Source organism: Volvox carteri (assembly GCF_000143455.1).
Source record: "Volvox carteri f. nagariensis unplaced genomic scaffold VOLCAscaffold_11, whole genome shotgun sequence".
NCBI classification, from domain to species: Eukaryota; Viridiplantae; Chlorophyta; class Chlorophyceae; order Chlamydomonadales; family Volvocaceae; genus Volvox; species Volvox carteri.
The window spans coordinates 1,771,042-1,793,147 of record NW_003307554.1 but is presented as its reverse complement, the minus strand read 5'-3'; the positions used below and the strand labels follow the sequence as shown (position 1 = coordinate 1,793,147).

The 22,106-nt window shown below is 53.6% G+C and overlaps 4 protein-coding genes across 4 annotated transcripts; 2 read left to right on the top strand and 2 right to left on the bottom strand.

Annotated features, from left to right (window-relative positions):
- Positions 1–30: 30 nt before the first annotated feature.
- Positions 31–5,406, bottom strand: VOLCADRAFT_58517 (uncharacterized protein; the record flags this gene model as incomplete). The annotated part of the gene is made up of 13 exons (XM_002948699.1): positions 31–195; positions 259–366; positions 498–566; positions 1,292–1,376; positions 1,673–1,863; positions 2,198–2,359; positions 2,571–2,732; positions 3,022–3,099; positions 3,331–3,434; positions 3,937–3,958; positions 4,169–4,254; positions 4,820–4,895; positions 5,230–5,406. The coding sequence occupies 13 exons, from the start codon at positions 5,404–5,406 to the stop codon at positions 31–33; spliced, it is 1,485 nt and encodes a 494-aa protein (XP_002948745.1).
- A 1,033-nt stretch (positions 5,407–6,439) lies between these two features.
- VOLCADRAFT_73964 (uncharacterized protein) lies at positions 6,440–9,643 on the top strand. The gene is made up of 8 exons (XM_002948833.1): positions 6,440–6,664; positions 6,781–6,874; positions 7,230–7,354; positions 7,786–7,887; positions 8,255–8,374; positions 8,623–8,747; positions 9,255–9,357; positions 9,427–9,643. Exons 1-8 carry the CDS (start codon positions 6,575–6,577, stop codon positions 9,583–9,585), a joined length of 918 nt encoding a protein of 305 aa, XP_002948879.1. The 5' UTR covers positions 6,440–6,574; the 3' UTR covers positions 9,586–9,643.
- Positions 9,644–10,636: 993 nt separating this feature from the next.
- Positions 10,637–15,735, bottom strand: VOLCADRAFT_73960 (uncharacterized protein). Its single transcript, XM_002948698.1, has 14 exons — positions 15,549–15,735; positions 15,361–15,453; positions 15,089–15,244; positions 14,557–14,636; positions 14,251–14,290; positions 13,875–14,016; positions 13,535–13,650; positions 13,178–13,258; positions 12,735–12,832; positions 12,513–12,629; positions 11,700–11,820; positions 10,996–11,629; positions 10,786–10,893; positions 10,637–10,706 (listed from the first exon to the last, which is right to left on the bottom strand). Exons 1-12 carry the CDS (start codon positions 15,585–15,587, stop codon positions 11,540–11,542), a joined length of 1,173 nt encoding a protein of 390 aa, XP_002948744.1. The 5' UTR covers positions 15,588–15,735; the 3' UTR covers positions 10,637–10,706; positions 10,786–10,893; positions 10,996–11,539.
- Positions 15,736–17,919: 2,184 nt separating this feature from the next.
- On the top strand, positions 17,920–21,631 carry VOLCADRAFT_58628 (uncharacterized protein; the record flags this gene model as incomplete). The annotated part of the gene is made up of 8 exons (XM_002948832.1): positions 17,920–18,094; positions 18,374–18,518; positions 18,861–19,061; positions 19,358–19,596; positions 20,180–20,328; positions 20,602–20,737; positions 21,054–21,253; positions 21,398–21,631. The coding sequence occupies 8 exons, from the start codon at positions 17,920–17,922 to the stop codon at positions 21,629–21,631; spliced, it is 1,479 nt and encodes a 492-aa protein (XP_002948878.1).
- Between the last annotated feature and the right edge of the window lie 475 nt (positions 21,632–22,106).

Below are 22,106 nucleotides of genomic sequence, written 5' to 3'. Positions count from 1 at the left end.
TGTTATGCCATATTGAATGGGACAAGTACGTCACCGCTTTCCCGATTTCGTAGCTTTACCCTTGGATGGTTTGCCCGGTTCACAGCAAGTAGGTAGTCGGGGTTTCATGAGGTCTGGTGACCTGTCTTGGCTGATGCAGTGCACCGACAGTATCTCCGGTGTAGCCGCCTTAGCCTTCGCCATCTCCAACACCACCTGCGCAGATAGAGGGGTGTTGTCGTGTATCACGCCGAATCAGTTGCCTTACAGCTTTCCTACCTTCTGGTTGTACTCGAGGTCCAAGCACAGGTATGGTTCCGTGCACTCATCCACTCGTGCCACAAGGTCAGCGAGGTTCTTGATGCGCTTATTGTTGAGCGCCAAAACCTGTACAGGGGCCAGGGCAGGGAAGGAAGTTTCAAGGGACGCACCACGTGGGTCACCACGAATTTAAAGCGGTCTGGACTGATGCGTACCGACGCCAAGTTGCTTGAGAACGTGATCCCGAACTAACCTACCTGGGTGTTCGTGATGTCATCATAGCCCGTGTTGATCTCCGACGCCAGCACTTGGCTGAGGACGACCACCTGAAGCACAAACACCACGGCACCTATTAACCTGACAGGGCTTCAACACTTAAATAACCTTTGCTGCAACGCTGACTGATATGCATCTGTCAGCTGCAATACACAACGCCAGGATAACGACCCGTGGTGTTGTCCCGGCTGCCGTAAATGCAGCCGTTACCGCTTCAGTGCGGTCTAAGGAAGTGCATTGAACAAGGTTTGAGCGGGGATGCAAATGCCGCCTTGTAGATGTTAAGCATATGTGTGTGTGTGCGTGTTACATGGTTGGGGGGTTCGTGACCCCATACCTGTAAGACTACCCATACGAGCCGAAGGCCCAAGGGCAATATCTTTACACCTAAAAGCCACGGAGAACAGGAAACACCGCACATCAGCCCAGACTAGCGTCCAAAGGGGGTAACTGAGTTTCGGTGAGCCCACATACGTTCCAACATCCTCGCCAGACGTACTGGTTCCCATTTAATAGCCTCCAACATGCTGTTGATTATCGAATCCCTCTACAGCACGAATATCATTATAGGCTGGGCATTCCAATAACACGTGTTTTTCATCCTTGATTCGGCTATTAGTATCACAACAGCGGCAAAACCGCTGCCCCCTGGGGACATAGTACTTGCCCCTTCGTGCTCTGTTTGCCTCCAGAGCCCAGCAACATAAACAAAACTGCATTAGCTTACGAAGTGCTAAACGAGGAATGAAAACCTTAGCATGTGCAAGTAACCCACCTGCTCGTCCATATGCGACGCCATACCGTGCATCATCTTATCAAGGAGCTTGACAGGTGCGTCAAAATCGTACTCTTTCCCGTACCTGCGCGTACATTGCGTATTAATCGTAACCTATGGTCAGCCGCCGTATTCGAGCTGCGAGGAAGAGCCCCAGCGTACTCTCAGATAATGGGACAGCAAACTTGCATAGAAAAGAAAGACGGCGAATACGTTTCTCAAACTTGCGCGGGCCACCACACACTGCTGTGGCGAGAGGATTGGACAAAGAAAGCTTATGCGATCAGTTCTGTTTGCTAGCAGCGCAACTTCCCAATCTAGCACCGGCACGACTCCCCTGCGCCTGTCCATATTCTTTGCTCACAGCCTCCTCTGACTCACTCGCTGCGCAGATACGGCACCGTGACGGTTGTGAAGACGAGACCCGCCACGATGAAGTACGACGGCGGCGCGCCGCGCGTGTGAAAGGGCACCAGCCGCACGGGCGCACGCAGGTTGACACGGACCGTCCGCTGCTGGCCGTCGTGCAACACCACCAGCTCCGCCTCCTCGTCCGTGTACTTGTTGCTCACCTGCGGACCCCGCCAATACCCGCATGCACACTTGCCCTCATGCGGTGGAAGAATCGCACGAATGACGCAAGAAAAGGAAGCCCAGGCTACGTAGAAGGCGGGCTGTTTCCCGCGTCATGACAATCCATGTGTACAATCAAAAGGCTGTTTCCTTTTCAGTGCATGGGACGCTTTCCTGGCGACAAACGACAGATCGACGTGCTCACAGGTTAGGTATACGGCTGCGGAAGTCTACACTGTATGCATGCGCGGCTGCTTTCTGCATAACAAATCGCGGGCCACACGTATGCCGATAGAGGAGCTTGCGTCTGATTAGCTACCCCGCCTACCCTACCAGGTAGGAGAACGAGATCCGCTCGCCCGACCGAAACGGCACGGTGCCGTCATTGGCGATGCTAACGCCGTCGAAGGACATGAGGACATCGTTTTGGTGCAGGACTTCCGACACGGCGGAGGTTGGCTCCACACGGCGGATGAGCACGCCCTTCTGCCCCGGCTGCGCAGCGAAGAGGGTGCGGAGAGTGTCCCGGCACAGGGACAATGACAACCAGGTGCGGAGGCAACAATTAACTTTTGTATCCTAAGACGCCAATCAAGGACGCCCAGCGCCCCCTGTCAAACTGGTCATGTAACATTTCCGCAGAAAAACCCCTAAAGCGATCGATGGTTCCTACACCTTGCAGGAACACGCATTTTTAAAGGCGCACCTGCATTTTGAGTGCTGCGCGGAGGTCGGGGTTCTCTAGCTTCTGCCATTCCACGCCAAGGCAAGGGAAGCCCGTATAGTGGCCGTGGCGCGCATAATCCGTGAGGAAGTGCTCGATCACTGGTGTTGGAATGATGTAGCCAATATTTTCCGCGTCCTCGTGCTGGCGGGAATTTGCACGGAATGAGCGAGCGCGGTTCAGCCTCAGTTCAACCAGGCCACGCCATCAAATATGGGAGACGCCCCGTACGTCCTCAACACGTGCCGGTGCACAAACTCCGAAAGTAAACGCGCGTGGTACGCAGGTAAACCTGTAATGCGTCCCGTCGGGATATTTCCAAGACCATGTGCAAACGTGATTGTCCAATGTGTGCTGGTAACTGTGTGCCTGAAGGGAAACAGCTAGGTAGGTAGGGTGTAGCACCTGGCCGGCCGGCGCGCGCTCTGCTCACCTTCAGGGACTGGAAGGCTATGCCCACACACTCGCCAGCCTCATTGAAAGCCGGCCCACCGCTGTTCCCGGAGTTGATCTGCAGAAAACACACACAGCCGTAGAAAATCTCAGAATGGAAGCGGGCCTGAAAGTTCGGCCTGTCGGCCCACAGGTACGGATTGCACGACCATGACACGTCTGCCCCCGGGATAGCGAAAGCAGTAGGGCAACAGAAGCAACAGACAGAACGATAGACGGACCAGACTTGCGAGAAAAACAGCTGGTCCATTTAACGTTCAAATCTAGGAATATGAAAAAGCCCACCTACCGCCGCATCAATCTGGATGCCCAGCAGTTCGGATGAACCGTGCATGTATGCCGTCACTTCAATGCGACTCACGACGCCCGAGGTGACGGACATCGTGTCTCCGCCTGCAACAGCACCCGCCGAGTTGGACGATCACCGAGTTGTGTGTCCCTAGCTCGATAGGTAACACTACGCATAACAACCTACGGCACTTCAAACCCTGATGCAACACCCGTACTGGTATCTTGTAAGTTGCAACACCCGGGACCGTTGCCCCATTGCCCCCGGGAGATCCCGGATCGAGACCTGTCAGGGTCGAAAGTCCATGCGATGGTGGAGGGTAAAGTGCCCCTAGACGATGGACGTTGGTGACCTGGGATAAAGTTGACTTGTGAGCCGACCAGGAATGGAGTTGGGCCGCCGTCGATCCGGCAGATTCCGATGCTGATGGTGGGTGCGGAACCTAAGGAATCCACTGAGAAGTTGACTAGTGTGACTAGATGAGGGTGCCCAAAATATAGGGGAAGGCAGGGTTTCGCCGAGTAGCGGCCACGGGTGAAGATATGCCCCCCTTTCCCACACATCATAGAAGAAACGTTACCCTGCTCGACTCAGCACCAGACGCACCGATGGGATAGCCAACGACGGTCTGCGGGGATAAGGACACGGATGCATAAAGTTGCAGTACGCAGGCCAACATTCCCCGGAGCGCTATTAATCCTGGCACAACTACAAAACAGGCAAAATGGACTTTACAGCACGACGAACAAGACGTGGAAGCGTGCAGCTACTGAATCATGTGATAGATACAACACATTTGGGGCAATCCTAACAGCCAATTCATCGTGTGCGGACCTACCACGGCGTCCTGCAGCTGGGGCAGCTGCCCAAAGACGACCGGCTCCACACCCTCCCAGAAAGAGTCGTCCTCAACGGTGAGCAGGGCTGCGGGGAGGAACCGCCGTAGGCGTTGGGACGAATACCGCAGTAAGGGGCCTCGGGTGACAACAAAGAAACCGTGTGCGTGCGTGCGAGTGGGCCGGCCCCAGGGACAGACACCGGTGGATGGATTGAGCACTCAGGGAGGTCAAGGAGGAAAACACCTGATGAAGATAACAGGCAAAACCCACGCGCCATTCACATCCTAGAGGAGTCGCCGAGGGTACTCGCCGCAACCTGGTCACCAACGTGGCCACCACCGGCCCGGGCATCTAGGCGGTACCGCGCGCAGCGATGCGCTAGCGCAAGTGCATGCCCGGGCCTCCGCATCCTCCACAAGCAGCCGGATGCGAGTCGCACCGAACCTATGTCGTGGTTCAAACTACTGCATCTGAAAGCCTGGCGATCAGCCCAGGTGCCGTATGGCCTATCGCATAAACGCTATCCGCATCCGTTCGGCAAAGGCACCTTGGCGCCTGCTTTGAGCAGGATACCCGCGAGAACCTGCCGTCCCTTGCCGTGGTACCTAGGCGGCATTGCCTTCCCCTCCCCGCCGGCTTTAGAAACTCACCGATATCGCACTCCGTGCCCACAGACAGCACCGAAGCAACGTGCTTCACGTCCGAGCCTCGCCGCTTTACCTTCACCTGGGATCCCCGGCGTGCAACAGAGCAACAGGAATAACTTGTTAAGCAGCAATCCCAATGGGTTGCTGAAATGGAATAACTGCACTGGCAGCCGATTCGTGCCATCGCGTCCCCAGGTTGTGAGAGGTTGTGTCGCAGGTAACACTTTTGGCATCCCTGCGAAAGCTGTAAAGCCTAGCACCCTGGCAAGCTGCAGGCACCAGCTGTTCGCCCGCCACTGCAAAGTAACCTGTGGAGGAGAGAGGTCGCTGCGGGTGCGTAGCTCTCCCGCAGGCAAGGGTGCAGCATGGGAGCTTGGATGCTGAACCCAGTTCCCAAGCCTCGACCACCTTACCTGCGTGTAGTGGTCGACGCAGTGCGCGTTGGTGAGGATGCGACGCCCCGGCAGCAAGAAGCCGCTGGACGAGCTGCTGTACTGCCGTTTCCGCTGCCAAGGCAGTGAGTAGTTAGGCTCCGTGTGCACGCAGAAGACCTGGCAGCACCGCGCCGGACATGCCACGTCAGAAAGCATACATGTGGCCACAGGTCGGAGAGAATCCGTAGAAATACTAAGCCAAAGCATGGGCTTCCATGTTTCGTTCTTTAACTGAAATAGAGCAGGTCGGTTGTGGGGCCCGTCGGCTAGCAGGCAGGTGCAGCGGTCCTTGCCAGGTGCGTGGGCAGGTGTCGTACCTTAACAACAGCCTCCATAATCATGTCACTATCCGTTGCGCTGGATTTGGGTCCGCGGCCACGACCTTTGGCTGGGATACCTGATGGTTGCACACCCGTGGCGGCATCCATGTCTATATCAGCCGACGTTGTACCGCCACCCCCGTATTTGCGGCGGGAGTTTCTGCGCTTCGAGTCTGTTGCGTTGCCCTGCGCCTCATTGTCTGCGGCAGTCGGTTCGGTCTTTTGACTTCTGCTCCTCGTCCTCGGCGACACTAGGCGGGCGTCCTCCTCAACACTAGCCGATGTCGGTGACTCGGAATGCGCCGTCACCTGCCGAATTGCGAGACAGTCGTTTTCCAAAAACCGGAGTGATCGCAGCAGGCATGGCTGTTTCACGCAAAGGCAACAACAAAACACGAATGCTAGCGCCGTCTCTGCTGTTGACCACGACAATTCATGGGTACCCATTTGATTTAGGTGTGAATACTATCAGATTGTTGGAGTGGCGCCGGCGTGCAGTCACATGGTAGTCCATGCCCAGAACGACGCCATCAGGTGCTGCAGCCCAAATCGGCTACCCCCATCATAACATACCTTCCCCCCGGCTGAGGTAACTTCCTTCTTAGGTTTCTTGCGTGGCGGCATGGAACCGAGTCAGTTTGCTTGTCGATCTAACAAACAAAATTGACACATACATGCACCAGAATTTATGAATAGTCCGGTCACACGACAATCAGGATAAAACATTTAATAATTTCGCGAAGGTGAAAATGGGCACGTCGTACGATACTCCACAGCGTGCCCAGGCAGTTACTTGCGGTGACAAGTTCCATGCCTTATCTAGTTTGTATTGATTGGAACTTGTGTGCTCGTAAGCTCTGTGCTTGTAGCGAATCCCTACCACAACGATTTTTCCAATTACACAGTGCATTGGCTAAGGGTCTCGACGCCTTGCTTGTATTGCTTCTCTAAGCCAGCTGCACTAAAATGCCAAGTTGCGTTTAAGGTAACATAGAATAGACCAAATGGAGATTGAGCTGGAGGAGATCGAGCGGCAGCTGCGGGGCGCCAAAGGGGTTCCCAGCGCAGATAAGCTCATCAAGTACCTGCGGCTGGTGAGATTATGCCCATCCTAATCCCATGGAGGAGTGCTTTCGGGGACTGTGGGAGTGAAGTCCTGCAGGGGCGGTGCGCAGCCACACCTCCGCAACCACTTCCCCCTTGGGTGCAGATGCGCGATCTCCGCATACGCGACTCACCAACGGTCGCACGTTACGGCAATATACTTTTGCGGCACTTCAAGAGCCACCTGTCGGAGGAGGAACGTAAGTCACGGAGGTGCACGGCAGTATGCACTATTAACTGTTGTATCACTTTGCGAAAGGGAGGATCCTCGCGTTATGCATTAGCCAGCGGGAAAGCATCCGTGGCAAAGACCTATCAAGCTCTGAAAATAACTTACTGTCTGGGATGTTTGCATGCCGGTTCCATACCTCATCGTACCATAATGGCAGCATATGCACTGCCTGCCGCATTCCCCCGCGTACCGATCTAGCCATGTGTCACTCGCTCCGACGGCTTTGATGAAGCTGTCCCTGCGCTCCTTTCACGGACGGACCACGTGGTTACAGTGGATGCGACCGGATCACCAAACACTTTGCTGTTGTTACCCGACCGCAGTGTGGACGGTCCACGAGCAGGTTGCCTTCGCGGCCCTGGATAGCCATGCTCTGCAGTTTGCGGCCTCCGTCATTCAGGCCATCAATCGCCGCTTCCCGGAGAGCGTCCGAGCCAAGCGGCTTCAGGCAAGGTGGCAGGCACGGGACAACGGGACGGCCGCGGCCAAACTCCTAACTGGGGCCAGTGGCTTGACCATATCCATCAAGGGGCAGTCGTGGCCAAGGCAGGGCTCTCGATTGGTAGTGCGGCCAAGAACGCCTCGATGATGATGTATTCCGGCATACTAATGTTGTTTTAAGCCAAGTCATGGGGTCCGTATCAGATTGCCTTGTACGGAGGCGGTTGTTTCACTCCGTGCAGTTCGAGAGCTTGCTGGGTTAAGAGATTATAAGCTGTTAGGCGTTGAGAACTTACGGGATTCAGTGATGCCGGTCACGACCTGACATGTTCTGCCTTACCTGTGGGCAACTGGCACGGAGCCAAAGTGCTGTGACGTTTACCGGACGCCACACGGTCCATCCTGCTCGTTTAAACTAATTGCATGACGACGGCGCAGGGCATGTACTACGAGGCTGTTGGCGACTACACTCACGCTGAGGGAATTTACCGCGATCTGCTGGGCCAGGACCCAGCGAACGAAATGATTTTGAAGCGCATGGTAGGTTGGCAGCACAAACGGCAACATTCGCAGTCTGCTATCCACCATGGCGACCCGCAATGAGCCACGCGAACTGTGGGCCATACAAGCCCCTGTAGCAGCCGGATTTGCTTCCTATGGCCCCGAAGTGAAGGTGATCTCTACCAGTTGGGCCACGCACTCCCCGATAACAGCCACTTGAGGATTAGGAGCTCTCTTCGGATAATAATGAATAATCACGTCATGGCTCATAAGCAGGATACAAATGCCGGCCCTGTGAAGCATCAATTATTTCTCGTGCTCTCCGTCCCATCCTTTCTCGGCTGTCAGTTTTGAAACCCTTGGAGGAACCCTTCACCGTGCCTCATAATAATCTAAATGATTTCAGGTGGCTCTGGAGCGAAGTCGGGGCAACGTGAACGCTGCGATAGAGGCACTGCGCAAGTACCTGGACACGTTCGCGAACGACAAGGAGGGCTGGGAGGAGCTTGCAGAATTGTACTTGGAGGTGCGAACTTGGGGGCGGTTGTCTTGCGCCAAGGCATTGCGGACGGCTCTCACATTGAAGCCCTGGAGTTACATAATGTCAGGAGCTACAGGGTGCAAGCGCATCATGTTCCTCCGGGATCATGCTTCCCCTGGGTGCAGGCATTCCTGCCCGGGCCACGCAGGCACGCAAACCCTGCTAAAGATAGCCATACACGGTAATCTCATTCGATTTGCGGTCCAAGTTATGCTGATGGCATATCACCGCAGGTCCAGAACTACCGTCAAGCGGCCTTCTGCTACGAGGAGTTACTGATGCACGTGCCGGGCAACAGCAGCTACTACGTGCGATACGCTGACATCTTGTACACCACCGGCGGCCCCACTAATTACAAGTGAGTTCCGCATTGGCGATGGGGCTCAGTTCAGCACAGCTTGAAAGGGTGTATCGCCACGGCGTGGACCTGACAAATGTTAACCATGTCAGGCTGCATGTTGCACAGCGGGGATGCGTGTGCCAGTGCCAGAAAAACGTGGCCATGCGAGATTGAAGGCCTTTCTAACCGCCTACCTGTGACTAAAACCGCTTGTTGAGACCCCGCCCAGAGGTGGGACAATACACGCGAAAGAGGTGGAACATTTGTTCACGAAAGCACGAGAAAATTTCGGTTGCAGCTTCTAACGTGTGGTCACGTGGTCAAGCATATTTTCTGTCCGCCATGTTGCCCTTATGGTTACTGCGGAAGCTGGGAAATGCTATAACCCGAGCAACACAATACGATGTGTGACGGTGTGTGCATGTTGCGCTGCACGCTGCTGTATTTGGCTCTCAGCGCCCAGGTGAGTGTTATCACCAGTCCAAGCTATGCCGTCTGTTAACGCGCGCTGAATCCGACGTGTAGGACGGCGCGCTCTTATTACGCTAAGGCAATCGAGCTGACGGCGGGCGGAAGTTTACGGGCTCTGTTTGGCGTGTTAGCGTGCTCCGCCCACATAACCGACAAGGTACGACGAGCCTCGCAAAGCCATGCACTATACAACTTCTGCTTTAATATGTCCACATTCATGGTGCAGGTCGCGCTTCAGGATGCACGTAGTCGCGCGCAAATTGAGCTGCCAGAGGTCACTTCGCAAGCATTGCTACGAATTTACAAACAGCATGCACCGGACAAGTTACCCTTCGTGGAGCCTATCCTGGCAAAGCTGCTCAGCGGGCATGGGCAAGGCATATGACTCTGAAAGTAGTGCGACGATTTTTAATGAAACTGTTGGTGCTGTAAAGCTGAGTAGCAGCAGGCAGGTAACCATGTTCGTGTTAAGAGGACGGCGTAAATGGACCATAATGTAATTTGCATTCTTCATTTTTTTGCTAAAACCAGCGTTGGAGAGGATTGTACCTCCTTCTAGAATGTCCTCGTCAGTTGGTTGACTGAATACATTACGAGAGCGATATCACTAGACGTGCACATCCCTTAGAATGTTATAGTCTTTCATTAAAAAGTGTTGCGTAGGCAGGCATAATCGCTTGATTTTACTGACACTTGCCGCTGTCAGCAATTACATAATTTCCATCTTCATACTGAACGGCAAGGAACTACTGAAAGGCGCTGTCCGATAAATTCAGAAAATGTTCATATGGCATGCGAAGTTTTAACGGAAAGTGTGGAGCTTAAAATTTGATTTGCTAATGCCAGCTGGCACCGGCACAAAAGTACGACAGGATAGGCTGACGAGGAGATATAAAAATGCCGCGTGCCCTGCATTGGGCTAAGTTTCATTGTTATCTACACAAAAAGTTCTGCCTGCCATTACTTACAGCAAGCCCTCCTCAAAGCAGAGAGCATCGAAGCAGTCGGCACCGACTTCCTGGTCAAACAAGTTTTGCAGGTGAGTTTGGTGCAGACCGAACTTACTTAGTTCTAATGGGGTATATATCATTCATATCATTTGTCTGTCCTGCAAATTTGGAAGATGGTATAGCCGGTTGCCGTCCTGTTTATGTTCTTCCATGCGCTTCCGGAAGCTGGACAGCGAATGCCACTCCTAGCCTGACGGCGCTCCATTAACTGTTTCCTTCAGGATGGCCTCAAACTCAATTGTCATGGGCCTGACGGCCCTTGTCTTCTGCACCTGGTAAGTTCTGGTTGAACGGCAGTGACAAGTTAGTGGCGTATCAGGGTCTTTGTGCGACATTTTGCTGACGTGGTACCAATGTCTTTCGTGCTTCCAGGTCGGTCTCCCTTGCCGGCATTGCGTCGGTTCAGGACAAGTGCACAAGCGGCTGGGATATAGCGCTCGCCGGCATCAATGGCTTCTCGACCGGCCTTCCTTGCATGAGCTATTTCCGTTACTACTGGTAAATTCTTTCGTATTCTTAATGGACTTGGTATACGCGGCGCTTACGGAGATACCCGATGCTGTCGTGTCATCGCAGGTTTATCATTTGCCTTGAAGCTGTTCTCATCTTCGGTCTTGGCATTGCGCTTGTTACTGGTGCCTACGCCAAGACCCGCCTCTCCTGGCTCGGTCTCTTCGCTGTTGTAAGTGATCTCGGAACCGTCGTCATTTTCTATCTCCGTCCATAATTCGCTACGGTATCGTACGATACTGAAGTTTGTATGTTCCTATTGCAGGCCACTCTTCTGTACATCCAAACGTCGGACGCTTTCTTGACAATGGACTCTCTGACCGCTGACGCAGCAGACGGCCAGGTCAAGCACCGTGTGCGCACCATGATTGCTGGCTCTATTATGACAGCGACGGTTAACGCCATGCTCATTGTCGCGCTGGGCATGGTACCAGAGGAGTGCAGCACCGCAGCGCCGGTTGCTGAGAAGGCTACTGCTGCCGTGTAAATTCGGATTGTACACATATGATATCGCGCAACAATGCAATTATATTGTTTTTAATTTTAAACGAACAAAGTACATATCTTTTTGACAGTATATATACGTATGCGACGGGGCATACGACTCGGTGATGATTTCGACATGTCATAGCATTGTGATCCGGCAACGTACTTGCCCGTTCTGACTCGTTACAATTTTCGATGTGCGTGTTTGCATTGGCCCCAAGCTGGCCAGATCTTTGGTACCGACACGGATCAAATAAGACTATGTAACAGATGAAATAACCTATATGCAATCTTTTGCCGTTCCTATATCAACACAGCATTTCCAATGTTGTTTTAGCCACGCATCTGCTGCATTAAAAAGGCCAGCATAGATGCCATGTCTGTCGACAGTGGCCCTCCACTACCACCACCGGATGCCATCACCTGAGCGCAGCAGTCCAAGAAAAGATATGTGAGATAGCGACAGTTACATTGCAGCCCTTAATGAATTCACCTTGTTGTATTCGTCCGCCCGGTGCAATGATGGCCGTACATGCTGTAAAGCCCCCTCTAAGTCAGCCATGCACAACGGCCTCATGCTCAGAGACTGTCTGCCCGAGGACGGAAGTGGATCTCTGCAGTCGGGATAACAGTTGGCATATTAGTACTTTTGAGTTAGCTTATTGTACCTATGGTCCGGTGTGAACACACTACTGAATTTGCGGTTAAGATCCTGAATTCGATTCTGGGTAGACCACCGACATTGTCGGGAACGTGAGATTATGGCTAGCTGCTGAGATGTGGAGTATAGGTCACGGTTGATGAACAGATTCGCATGCTGGAATGGTGATTGCTGAACCCTCTCTCTACGGTTGTTCGGGTGACATAATGAGGGGGGATGCTAAAAGACAGATCAACCGCAGATTACCACACTATGGCGTAGTACAGTGTGGTAACGGTGGATGGTGCTGTATGGTCTTTAATCCTAGACATGACCATCCAAATGAGTTCTTTTGGCCCAGAAGCCTCCTAATCTGTAACAAGACGAAAAGAAGTACCTATGCATCTTGGGCATAAAAAGGACGATACCCAGCGGCAGTCAGAAAAGCAGTGTATTTGGCAGACGGATCTGATTGGAGATGTAGTATCACATATGACACTCAAAATACCTCGCCGCCAACGATAACGGGAGAAGCCATATGCGCACATACGTTAACATCCCTCTCGGGATGACCCGCCAACATCCAAGGCTAACTGAAATGGTTTCACGCCATGTCAGGAACGTGGGAATGTGTTCTAACCTCCTCGACCTCCTCTTTGTACTCACGCGCTTTGCTGCTGTTGGAGGTGCTCCGCAAGGACCCCCTGCGCCGCCTGCGAGCAGAGCTCCAGCAGATCGCTCCCACTGAAGCCCTCCGCCATATCCGCGATGCGGTCAAGTGCGCTGGGTCCGTGAGCAGTGCCGCCGTTCTGAGCCGCGGATACCGCCTGGGCTGTGCTGTTGCCGCCGCTGCTGCTACTAGCGGCCGTGCGTGCCGGCCCTGCCGACATCAGTTCCTCCGCAACGCTGTTGGGCACCTCCTGGTTGTGCTTCCGCAGGTAGCCCAGAAGGATTGCCTTGCGCTGAGCCTTGTTCGGTAGGCCGATCTGCGCCGGGGCCGGGTGCGGCCAAGTGACTGGGCGAGCCCCCCACAATTCCACCAAATGCAGCGACAAACTCTTGTGCGCAACGAGCCCCACGGAGCTTAAGAAACAGTTGCCCGGGACTTAACCTCGACCATGACAATACTTAGGGTAACTGTATAATGGAAGGGTCACTTAGAATGCGAAGGGTAAACCTGGCATGCCGACTGTGAATCTAACAAGCCATGATGTTTTTCAGTGCGGGGTGCGATTCGCTGTCATGAAGGATATCCAAGACAATCGAAACGGCCGGGAGCTTCGATGCCGCGTGAGGCTATGGGGAAGACGTGGTTGGAAAGAGCGGCTCACCTCGTACATCAGGGTAAACCGCCGCAGAACCGCCTCGTCCACCATCCACGGGCGATTAGTGGCCCCCATGACCACGACGCGCTGTCAGCACAATAAGGGGTTAACAGGGGCATACGATTTGAGCTCCGCAGCACGCACGAACCAGCAAACTTTGACTATGTACTGTTTAAAAAACCCTAAGCCCTGCTCGAATGCACACGGTGCGGTCCGGTGTGAGGTTACAGGAGCGAAAAAGCTGACGAAGGCTTCGCGTAAACGAGTCGTACCTGGGAAGACATTCAACACCTAAAACCTGAACACCGGCCAATCAGTGTCGTAAACGTCCCGTGTCCAGCAGGCGTGATGACCCACACGCACCTGGCCTCGGCTTGATTCCATGCCGTCCCAGAGCTGCATGAATTCCGTCTTGACCTGCAGCATCGCCTCGTGCTCGCTGCTGTTGCCGCGCTTGCCCAGCATCGCGTCGACCTCATCTGTGAGCGGGGTCGGAGAGGACAGTTCTAATCACTGTCGCCAAAGGGCGCCAGGAATATTCCGACCAGGAACCATTGGTGGAGCGCCTAACATTACTCCACAATTAAAATAATTTTTATATTAGTAAAGCCTTCGCAGGATAAGCAGGATTTAAACCACGTGGCGGCCACGAGTATTGCTTCTGCGGGGTTGCTTGAAGTGCTGCTGTAAGCTCCTGACGTACCAATAAAGATGATGCAGGGTTCCAGCTTCGACGCCAAGCTGAAGACGGCGCGAACCAGGCGGTTGGCGTCTCCGAGCCACTTGCTCATGATGGACGACGCCGTGATGTTCAGGAAAAAACACTTGGACTGCTTAGCCAGGGCCTACACAACAAAATGCGCGCCAGATACAACATAGTGATGGTCCGATATACTACGCGGACTGCGCTTGCACTTGGGCGGGGCAGCAATCTGATAGGGAGGTTTAGAGCAAGGGATGGGGAGAAGGAACCGGTGCGCAGGATGGCGGCATCACCTGTAGCACAGCTCTAAGAAACCATGTCCACTAGGCAATTAATAAGCTGGTAAGGTGGCTAAAGTCCCATCCCCCTTCCTTACCTTGGCCAACATGGTCTTCCCCGTGCCTGGCGGCCCGTACCTGCAACAACGGTTCACCAGGTGTTATCAACTCATCCGCGAAAATAGCAGAGATAAGGGCATTTACTGTGTGCACAATATGCGCGTGCCTGCCTTCTCCATAGCGTGGTTCCGAGTCGCAACCTCTCCAAGAGCGCAGATTCCCCCACTCAGCATATCAACGAAACGGCCAATCGTCCGGTTGGTTGCCCAGGAACTACCCATGGCCCGTGCTGGGCCGTATTGCTTATCCGCCACACCGCATCCACGACCGGCAACCTGGCTTACAGCAAAACGCCCTTGGTCTGCTTCCACAGCGTCGTGCGATAGAGGTGAGGATGCATGAGCGGGTACAGCAGCTTCATCTCCTGAGGTCATGGTAGGAGACACGGTGCAAGAACGGGCGCAGCGTCAGCATTGTCTGCAACACAACCGGCGCAGGTGCAGCTTGCTAATTTGCACATCAACTGGTTCGTGCGTGGGTCACAAACGTGTGTGTAGAGGTCATTACGCGAAGTGTGCCATAGCGCGATATGTTTGTATCAGCACACGAGATGTGCGCATGTTACGTAACAGAATGCTCTGTAACAGGACGTTAAGAGCGGTTACAGACAGGCTAGCCCACTAGACCTGAAGGGGCATTAAAGGTTCTGGAATGTGTTCACTGTAGCCATACTACAGTTCCTGCGGCAAGAAATTCCCTGTTTGTGGTCAAGACAGGCTATAACACGGCACCGCTGTAACAACCACACACGGCACAGCGGTGGATCAGCCCATGGGTCGCTCAGGGTAACATTCAACCAGGCCTTCACATACTCACCAGATCAGCAACGATGCTTTCAAGGCCTGACACGTCCTGCATCTCCACTTCGATATGTTCAGGATTAATAACTTGAGCGGCCAACAACTGCTCGAACTCATTAAGCTCGAGGGCCCTGCCTAGCTGCTGCTTGAGGAATGCAGCTCGCTTCTTTGCCTGTCATAAAATCAGTTTGCGGGTATGAAAGTTCTAGCTTGGAGGCGAGCGGTCGGAGCCACTCAGCACGCCGACAGCCAACTTAGCGCTCCAGACGACATGACTATCCACCCCACCTGTTCTCGCTGCTCCCGATATGGATCAATGTACGCAAGGCAAATCTTTAACCCCCATATCATGGCTCCGATGGCGATTGCCTGCGTACAAACCTGCGTGCAGTTTCCGAATTGTCAAGTAAAGCTCTTCACATTAACGTTGTGCAGGTATCGCGTACATCACTGCAACCATTGGTAAACTGCCTCACCTCCATCCAGAGCCGCTTGTGGCGTGCTGCGGTCTCCATCTTTGTCGAATAGCGACCTCCTTGTAAAGATTAAACAGTATCAGAAGCACCCCAATTAACGGCCATGAAGTTGCGCCTAACAAATTAGGGGAACTACTCGTCTGATATGGCCATCAGTTTTGCCCATTACTGCACAATCCGTTTCGTGGTGCATCATGATAAATGCATCGCAGCAAATTCCAACTATATAGACAGTCCTCCGACGGAGAAGTTTCTGAGTTTCCGTACGCACAGTTGGCCACGGTTGCCTGTACAGCCAAGCGGAATACCGAGAGACGGAGGCCAGCCTAAACCAACTGCTAGGTCACGTTACCGCTTAGAATCCCGTTATCATATTTCAATTTCACACCACAAAGCAGTGGACTTTCCACGGCAGTGGTTATCCCTAAACAGAAACTTTACCTTTCGGGCTGCTTCGTACATGAAATAGACCGCGCGCTGGGACGCTATGGTCATCGCAATGTTCAGGTACATAGAGGCACAAATCCCATGGTTTCTATCTCCTCGCAAGGGACAGGCTCTTCCGACACTGCGGGGCTGATGTGTTAGTATTACATTACAGGTTTGGTGAAAACCTGCACAGTACGAGCCGAGGGCTCAAGGACTTTACACTGCGTGCCACTTAGTAGAGAGCTGCACAGCACAAGAGATTGAAAAGGAGAGGGAAGAGAGCCTAGTTATTTTTTCGTGGGGCTGGTGTTGGACGAACAATGGGATATGAGGCAAACGTGGGGCTGGTGTTGGACGAACTATGAGATATGAGGCGTACGTGGGTGGCTGAAACTGCTTCTCAGCTGAGGCGGTGCCGGCTCGCACGATTTCTGTAGTGTGTACATAACGGGATGCTTGACGACAAGGTACGCGTGAGCTTTGTCAGTGTGTAACTCCCAGGAGTTGTGTGCTCTTCAGGAGTTGTGTGCAGTGAAGCATATGCAGCCCACCGCCGGAAAAGCGTTGATGGTCTTGGGTGTGGCATTTGCAGTTTGGAATAAACCTTTCCGTTATTAACCAAACCTTTCTCCTCGAACAATGCATGGAGCATTTCTCAACTCAAATTCCTTCGACACCGCTGTCAGCGAAGCCCTTTTATAGGTGTGTGACTCGCGGGAGATTGGAATTGATAATCCGACGGGGATTAAGGATTTGGGCTATATGGGTTTTGCCAAGCCGATCATCGGGATGGTGTTCAACGCTGCCCACAGGTTGCGGAAGATTAACAGTCGCGGAGGGAGGCGGTTGGAGCGTTGGAATGGGGCACGTGGGATAATGAAGGGACGTCTCGATCGCCTTGTGATGCCGTACAGAAGTCGTGCAGCCTCTTACGCAACTTGTATGGCTCCCTATAGGCTAATGGGGTACATGCACAGAGCGCTCAACACTACCTGTAACGCTTGGATGTGGTCTGGAGCGGGAGCCACCCTGTCTAGACGAGCAAAGACGTTTGTTATGTGAGTGGATACAGAGAGATGCTTTTGCGTGCAACCTCCTACTGGTTGGCATGGATGTTCTTTGTTGGAATAATCGTTGTAATCAAGCGGCCAACCAAGATCCCAGTACAGCTGCGCAGATGACAGTGAGGCTCCGCAACAACTTTGATGGAAGTTGGTCGCTTGCCAGTAACCAGAAACAGTTGTATGGACCGAGCGCAATGCTGACATGTACGCTGGTCAGGTGGCGCACCTGAGGAGCCACCACGGTGTTGTTGCTTAATCAGGCGAAGGATGCCAGCTACGGTTAGGAAGTGTACTGCAACACAAGTAGCTTGCACCTACATCGTCGTTCTGTCACAATTGGGGCGCTGCTTCGCTTGATTCCCGGCGTTTAAGGAAGGCGTCAAGGGGCTGTAATTGGACGGTATATACACGTAGTACGGAGTGCATATAGAGCTACTTGGGACTATTTGGCACGGCAAGCGCGCTCAAGCTGCTTAACACAAGAAACGCATGGTTGCACATATCGTATCGTCTCGAATACATTCTTCATTCAATCTTGCCGCGCAATTTCCCTTCGTGCATTCCGTTGGGGAGCTGGGCATTCCGTACCCGTTTGTAAGCGGGTGAACCCGCACCCAAGCTGAGAGTTCGCTGCTGCTACAACCTTTCAGCCATATGTCACATCTTGCATTACACATCATGCAACATAACTTTCCCTGCATTTAGCAAATATGGTGTGCGTCACACTCACCTGTTGCTTGCGTCTCAAGCTGCCTATCTTCCGGATAAATGCATTAGCCAAATCGTCTACGATAGCACAAGCAGATCTGCTGCGATGCGGCGTTTGTTGGGCTTGAGCGCTATACTGATCACTGTAGCCTGCTTCTTGCCTCTATGAAATGGATTGGTTCTACGTCTTTCTTTTCGTTGGCCTAGTGCTGGTCACCGTGCTGTTAAATTTTAGGTCGGGCACTGAGGAGCTCAGCCCAACCGCGACCTTGCAAAATGTTGACGAGCAGAAGCGTTTCAGGGTTTTTCGATCCAATTATCTTTTGGTCTTTTGCCTTATGATGGGTGAGTGATAGCTGATTGGATTTCACGCAAAGTGGTGCCCGTTGTTTCTTTTCCGCTGTCGCAATTGGGCTTTGCTTCAACCCTTTCTGGTAGGTTCTCAAGTTAGTTATTACTAAGCGCGCCACAACTGTTCTTTTAGTCAACATCGGTACATGTAAAATTTCAGTAGGCTCGGCGCCGTTACTTGTTTGCCTACCTGGCCTCAACGGTTACTGGGCATTCAGTCGTGCACAGTACATTTTGAAGTGCAAATGCAGTAGAACTTATTCCTGTGTGCAGCGGGTGACTGGCTGCAGGGACCCTACATCTATGCCTTGTACGAACATTACGGCTACACGGTCGGCGACATTGGCCACTTCTTTATAATGGGATTTGGAAGCTCGCTGGTATTCGGCACTGTAGTCGGCGCATTGGCCGACATAATGTGAGGCATATGGCCGGGCGCAGCGGAATTCCTGCCCTTGGGCGCAATACACCTAGCCCCGCAAAGCAGGGGTCTGATGCAGCAGCAATACTATCAGCCGCACCACGGCACCAGTAGTATATATAAGCGCTATTACTATCCTTGTCGGGCCGCTTTTTAGTCCAACTTTCTCACGCTTCCTGGCGGGGAGGTAGGCAGACAGCACGCAATGATATCCGTTTGCCTGCACAGCTGATTGCGCAATTTTTATCGTAACGGGATTCTGAACATGTACTCATTCCGGGAGCTCCTCCCGTTCCGGCTGACTCCCTTTCCCTCCCCCCCCCTCAAAACGCTCCCCAGCGGGCGGCGGAGTGCGTCGCTGGTGTACGTGGTCACATACTGCCTCTCATGTGCCACCAAGCACAGCCCTCGATACTGGGTGCTGATGTCAGGAAGGATGCTGGGCGGCATATCTACCAGCCTGCTTTTCTCCGTGTTTGAGAGCTGGCTTGTGGCGGAGCACAACCGGAGGGGCTTTCCAGAGGCGCTGCTGGCGGACACGTGAGCGGCACTGAAGGGGGCCAGGCGACACGGACGGGGTTTGTAGCTGGGAACTGAGTTCACTGAAGAGAGGTGGTGGGAAGCCTGGGAACCCAGGCGCGGCAGCTGTGGCCGTGCCGACATCTTTGGAGGCCCGGGCCGCACCCACACAAAATCATCATCAGCAACATCACGTCGTTTCAGAGGTCACACGAACCAGCTCCATGTCCATGTCAGCATCCTGTATGCGCTTGACGGCATCACTACCCGTGGGCTCTGATCCCTATGACCTGCGCTCAACCTGTCTCACCCGATAGGTTTTCCAAGGCGGTATTCTTGGGGGCTGGGCTGGTGGCCATTCTGTCTGGTCTCGCGGGCAATGTGCTGGTGGAGGACCTACAGCTTGGGCCAGTGGCACCCTTCGATGCGGCCATCGTAATCATGCTGGCAGGCGGGGCCCTGGTGCTGGCAACGTGGGACGAGAACTATGGCAACCCCAACAACCGCCGCTCGTTGATTGCGCAGTTGGCACTCGGCTGGACCGCCATATGGACGGGTAAGCTGCGCACCCCCCGGCTGCTGTGTTCAGATGTCCTCATCTGATTTCTTGGTTGTGGCAGACTGGTGTGCTATATGCTTGGGGTAAATGTTTAGCTTGATGACATGGGTAGTGTCTGCGTGTGTGTGTGTGTGTGTATGTTACACCTCCTGGAGTTGCGTCACCCTCCAAGGGTGCAACGGACCCATAGGAGCCCCCAATTGCCAGCAGCCTAGGGCTGTCCGAAGTAATTCACAAGGAAAACGTGGGTAAGGACCTTTATAGGATGGCTTAATGCACGTAGGCGCGCAGCAACACGAGTCGCCAAGATCTGCAAGAATCGGAGCCACGCTGGGACGCTGGCGGGAATCCCAACCCTCGATCATCGCGATTACTTGCCATCCAAGTACTCATTGTGCACATTGGAGTAAAATCCCAGTGCTAAAATTCCCAGGGCTCCAAGAATCTTCGCATGGGCACTTGAAAAGGCTGTTTGGCTGGCCCTGGTGCATGGGTTCTTCCAAACTGCTATAAAATGCCATTGCTTGATGATTTCTGTGCGGTCGTGTTCCGGGCTTGTACTGAATCTGCTGCCCTGCAGACCCGCGCGTCGCGCTGCTCGGCGCGATGCAGTCCATGTTCGAGGCGTCCCTGTACACGTTTGTCTTCCTGTGGACGCCCGCGCTCAGTCCTAACGGCGAGAAGGTTCCACATGGCTTGGTCTTTTCCTGCTTCATGACGGCCTGCATGGTGAATCGACGGCACGTTGTGCGGTTTTTGACCGCTTTGGCTGCGTGGGTGACACCTACCCGATTGCCGCCTTGGCGACGACAATATGAACAACTATGGGCACCATGCCTAACTCTTTCCCTAAAGGCCAGATGCGCACGTTTGTCTGAGACTTGCCTCACGGTGTCACTCGGGGTCCCCGGGGCTTGCAAAGACAGGAAATGCAACGAAGGTGTGGCCTCCCGGAAAACAAAATCGTCTCAAAAAGGTCTCTTTGTCGGCCCTGGTTCGTAGGCGGGGAGTGCTGCAACAAGCATCCTGATTCGACACTACAGCCCCCAACACTACATGGGGCTCGTGTATGGCCTCGGTGCGCTGAGCCTAGCGGTGCCGCTTGCTTTCCACATGGAACGGAGAGAGCCGGGCTCCGGTGGGTTATGTTCCTGGAAGGTTGTGGGAGCTCTTGTAGTCGCGCCTGGAGAAATTTCGGCTGGCATATAGTGCGCGCTTCAGAGGTTCCTAACCCTGTGGCGCCCTAGGAGCTGTTGTGTTGGCACAGTGATGGAAACTGCCCATGGCGTTGCCCCTTGGTAAGCCTGCGGCTTGGTGTATGGACGAGTTTGCTGTTATTGACCTGACGACCTTCCTTTACGGCTCCTTTTGCTGCGTGCTGCTGTACGGTACACCTTGGAGCTTAGTGTTTTGCCTTCGCCGCGCCGCAAACTTTGCAGGAGGTTCATCGTTAGTGGATAATGGTGCTGGTGGCATATCAGTATCGGGGAAGCTGCAGTTACTCGCTTTCTGTGGCTTCGAGGCTTGCATTGGAGTTTTCTGGCCTTCCATGATGGCGCTCCGTGCACGATACGTACCGGAAGAGCTTCGGTCCACCATTATCAACATCTTCCGAATACCGCTGAACCTATTTGTGTGCCTGGTTTTGTACAAAGTAGGTCCCAAAGTGCGGACCTGCTAGTTCGGATGCATGACCTGTCCCACAGGTCCCTGCGACTCAAGCTGCACCCTTACGTAGCAAGCTTACAAAAAATCCCTGTTGCACTAACCTCGGGATCCCTGTATGCCCAAACTTCAGGTCAGTCACTTCCCGCTTTCCGTCATGTTCGGCGTGTGCGTGGGAATGCTAGTGGCGTGCATGGTGTGCCAGTCGCACCTGAACGGCCTAACTCTGGACGAGACGCACGCCTTGCCCGTGACGGAAACCGGCCTAGGCGACCCGCCGCGCCGAGGCGGGGCGGGTTTGGGTCGTATTTCGCCAGGTCGCGGCCCATCACACCACCCGGGGGAGAGAACTGGCACTAAGGACTGACTATGCGTGTGAAGGCGAACGTCACCTCCTCTTGCATATGCATAAGACCCGTTCCCTCAATTTATCTTGGCATTTTTTATGGCAGACATGGAAGAGCGGTGTGACGACGACATAGTGAGTATTTCCGTTGCCGGTTGTCGGCCTAGAGTAAATTGTTGTTTCAGTTTGGCAGGGAGAGTGGTTCCTAGTACACGTACTATATCTTTCCTCGGCCTAGCAAATTGGGCAAGCCGAGGGCGTAAATGTGCCATACCCCTCGGATGGTGGTTAAGAAATGCTGGTTCGGACCTTGGGAACAGCAATTGTGGCGCGAGCTACTGCGCTTGGAAACAAACGCTGGAGACCTCGCTTACAGCTGCAAATTGCCTGTTATGTACTTTGGGAGAACTGAAACAGAGGAAATGGCTGGTGTGGGCGGCAGCTGCCGCACTCCCAATCCTTCTCTACCTTATGTCATATGGCTACCTGCATTTTA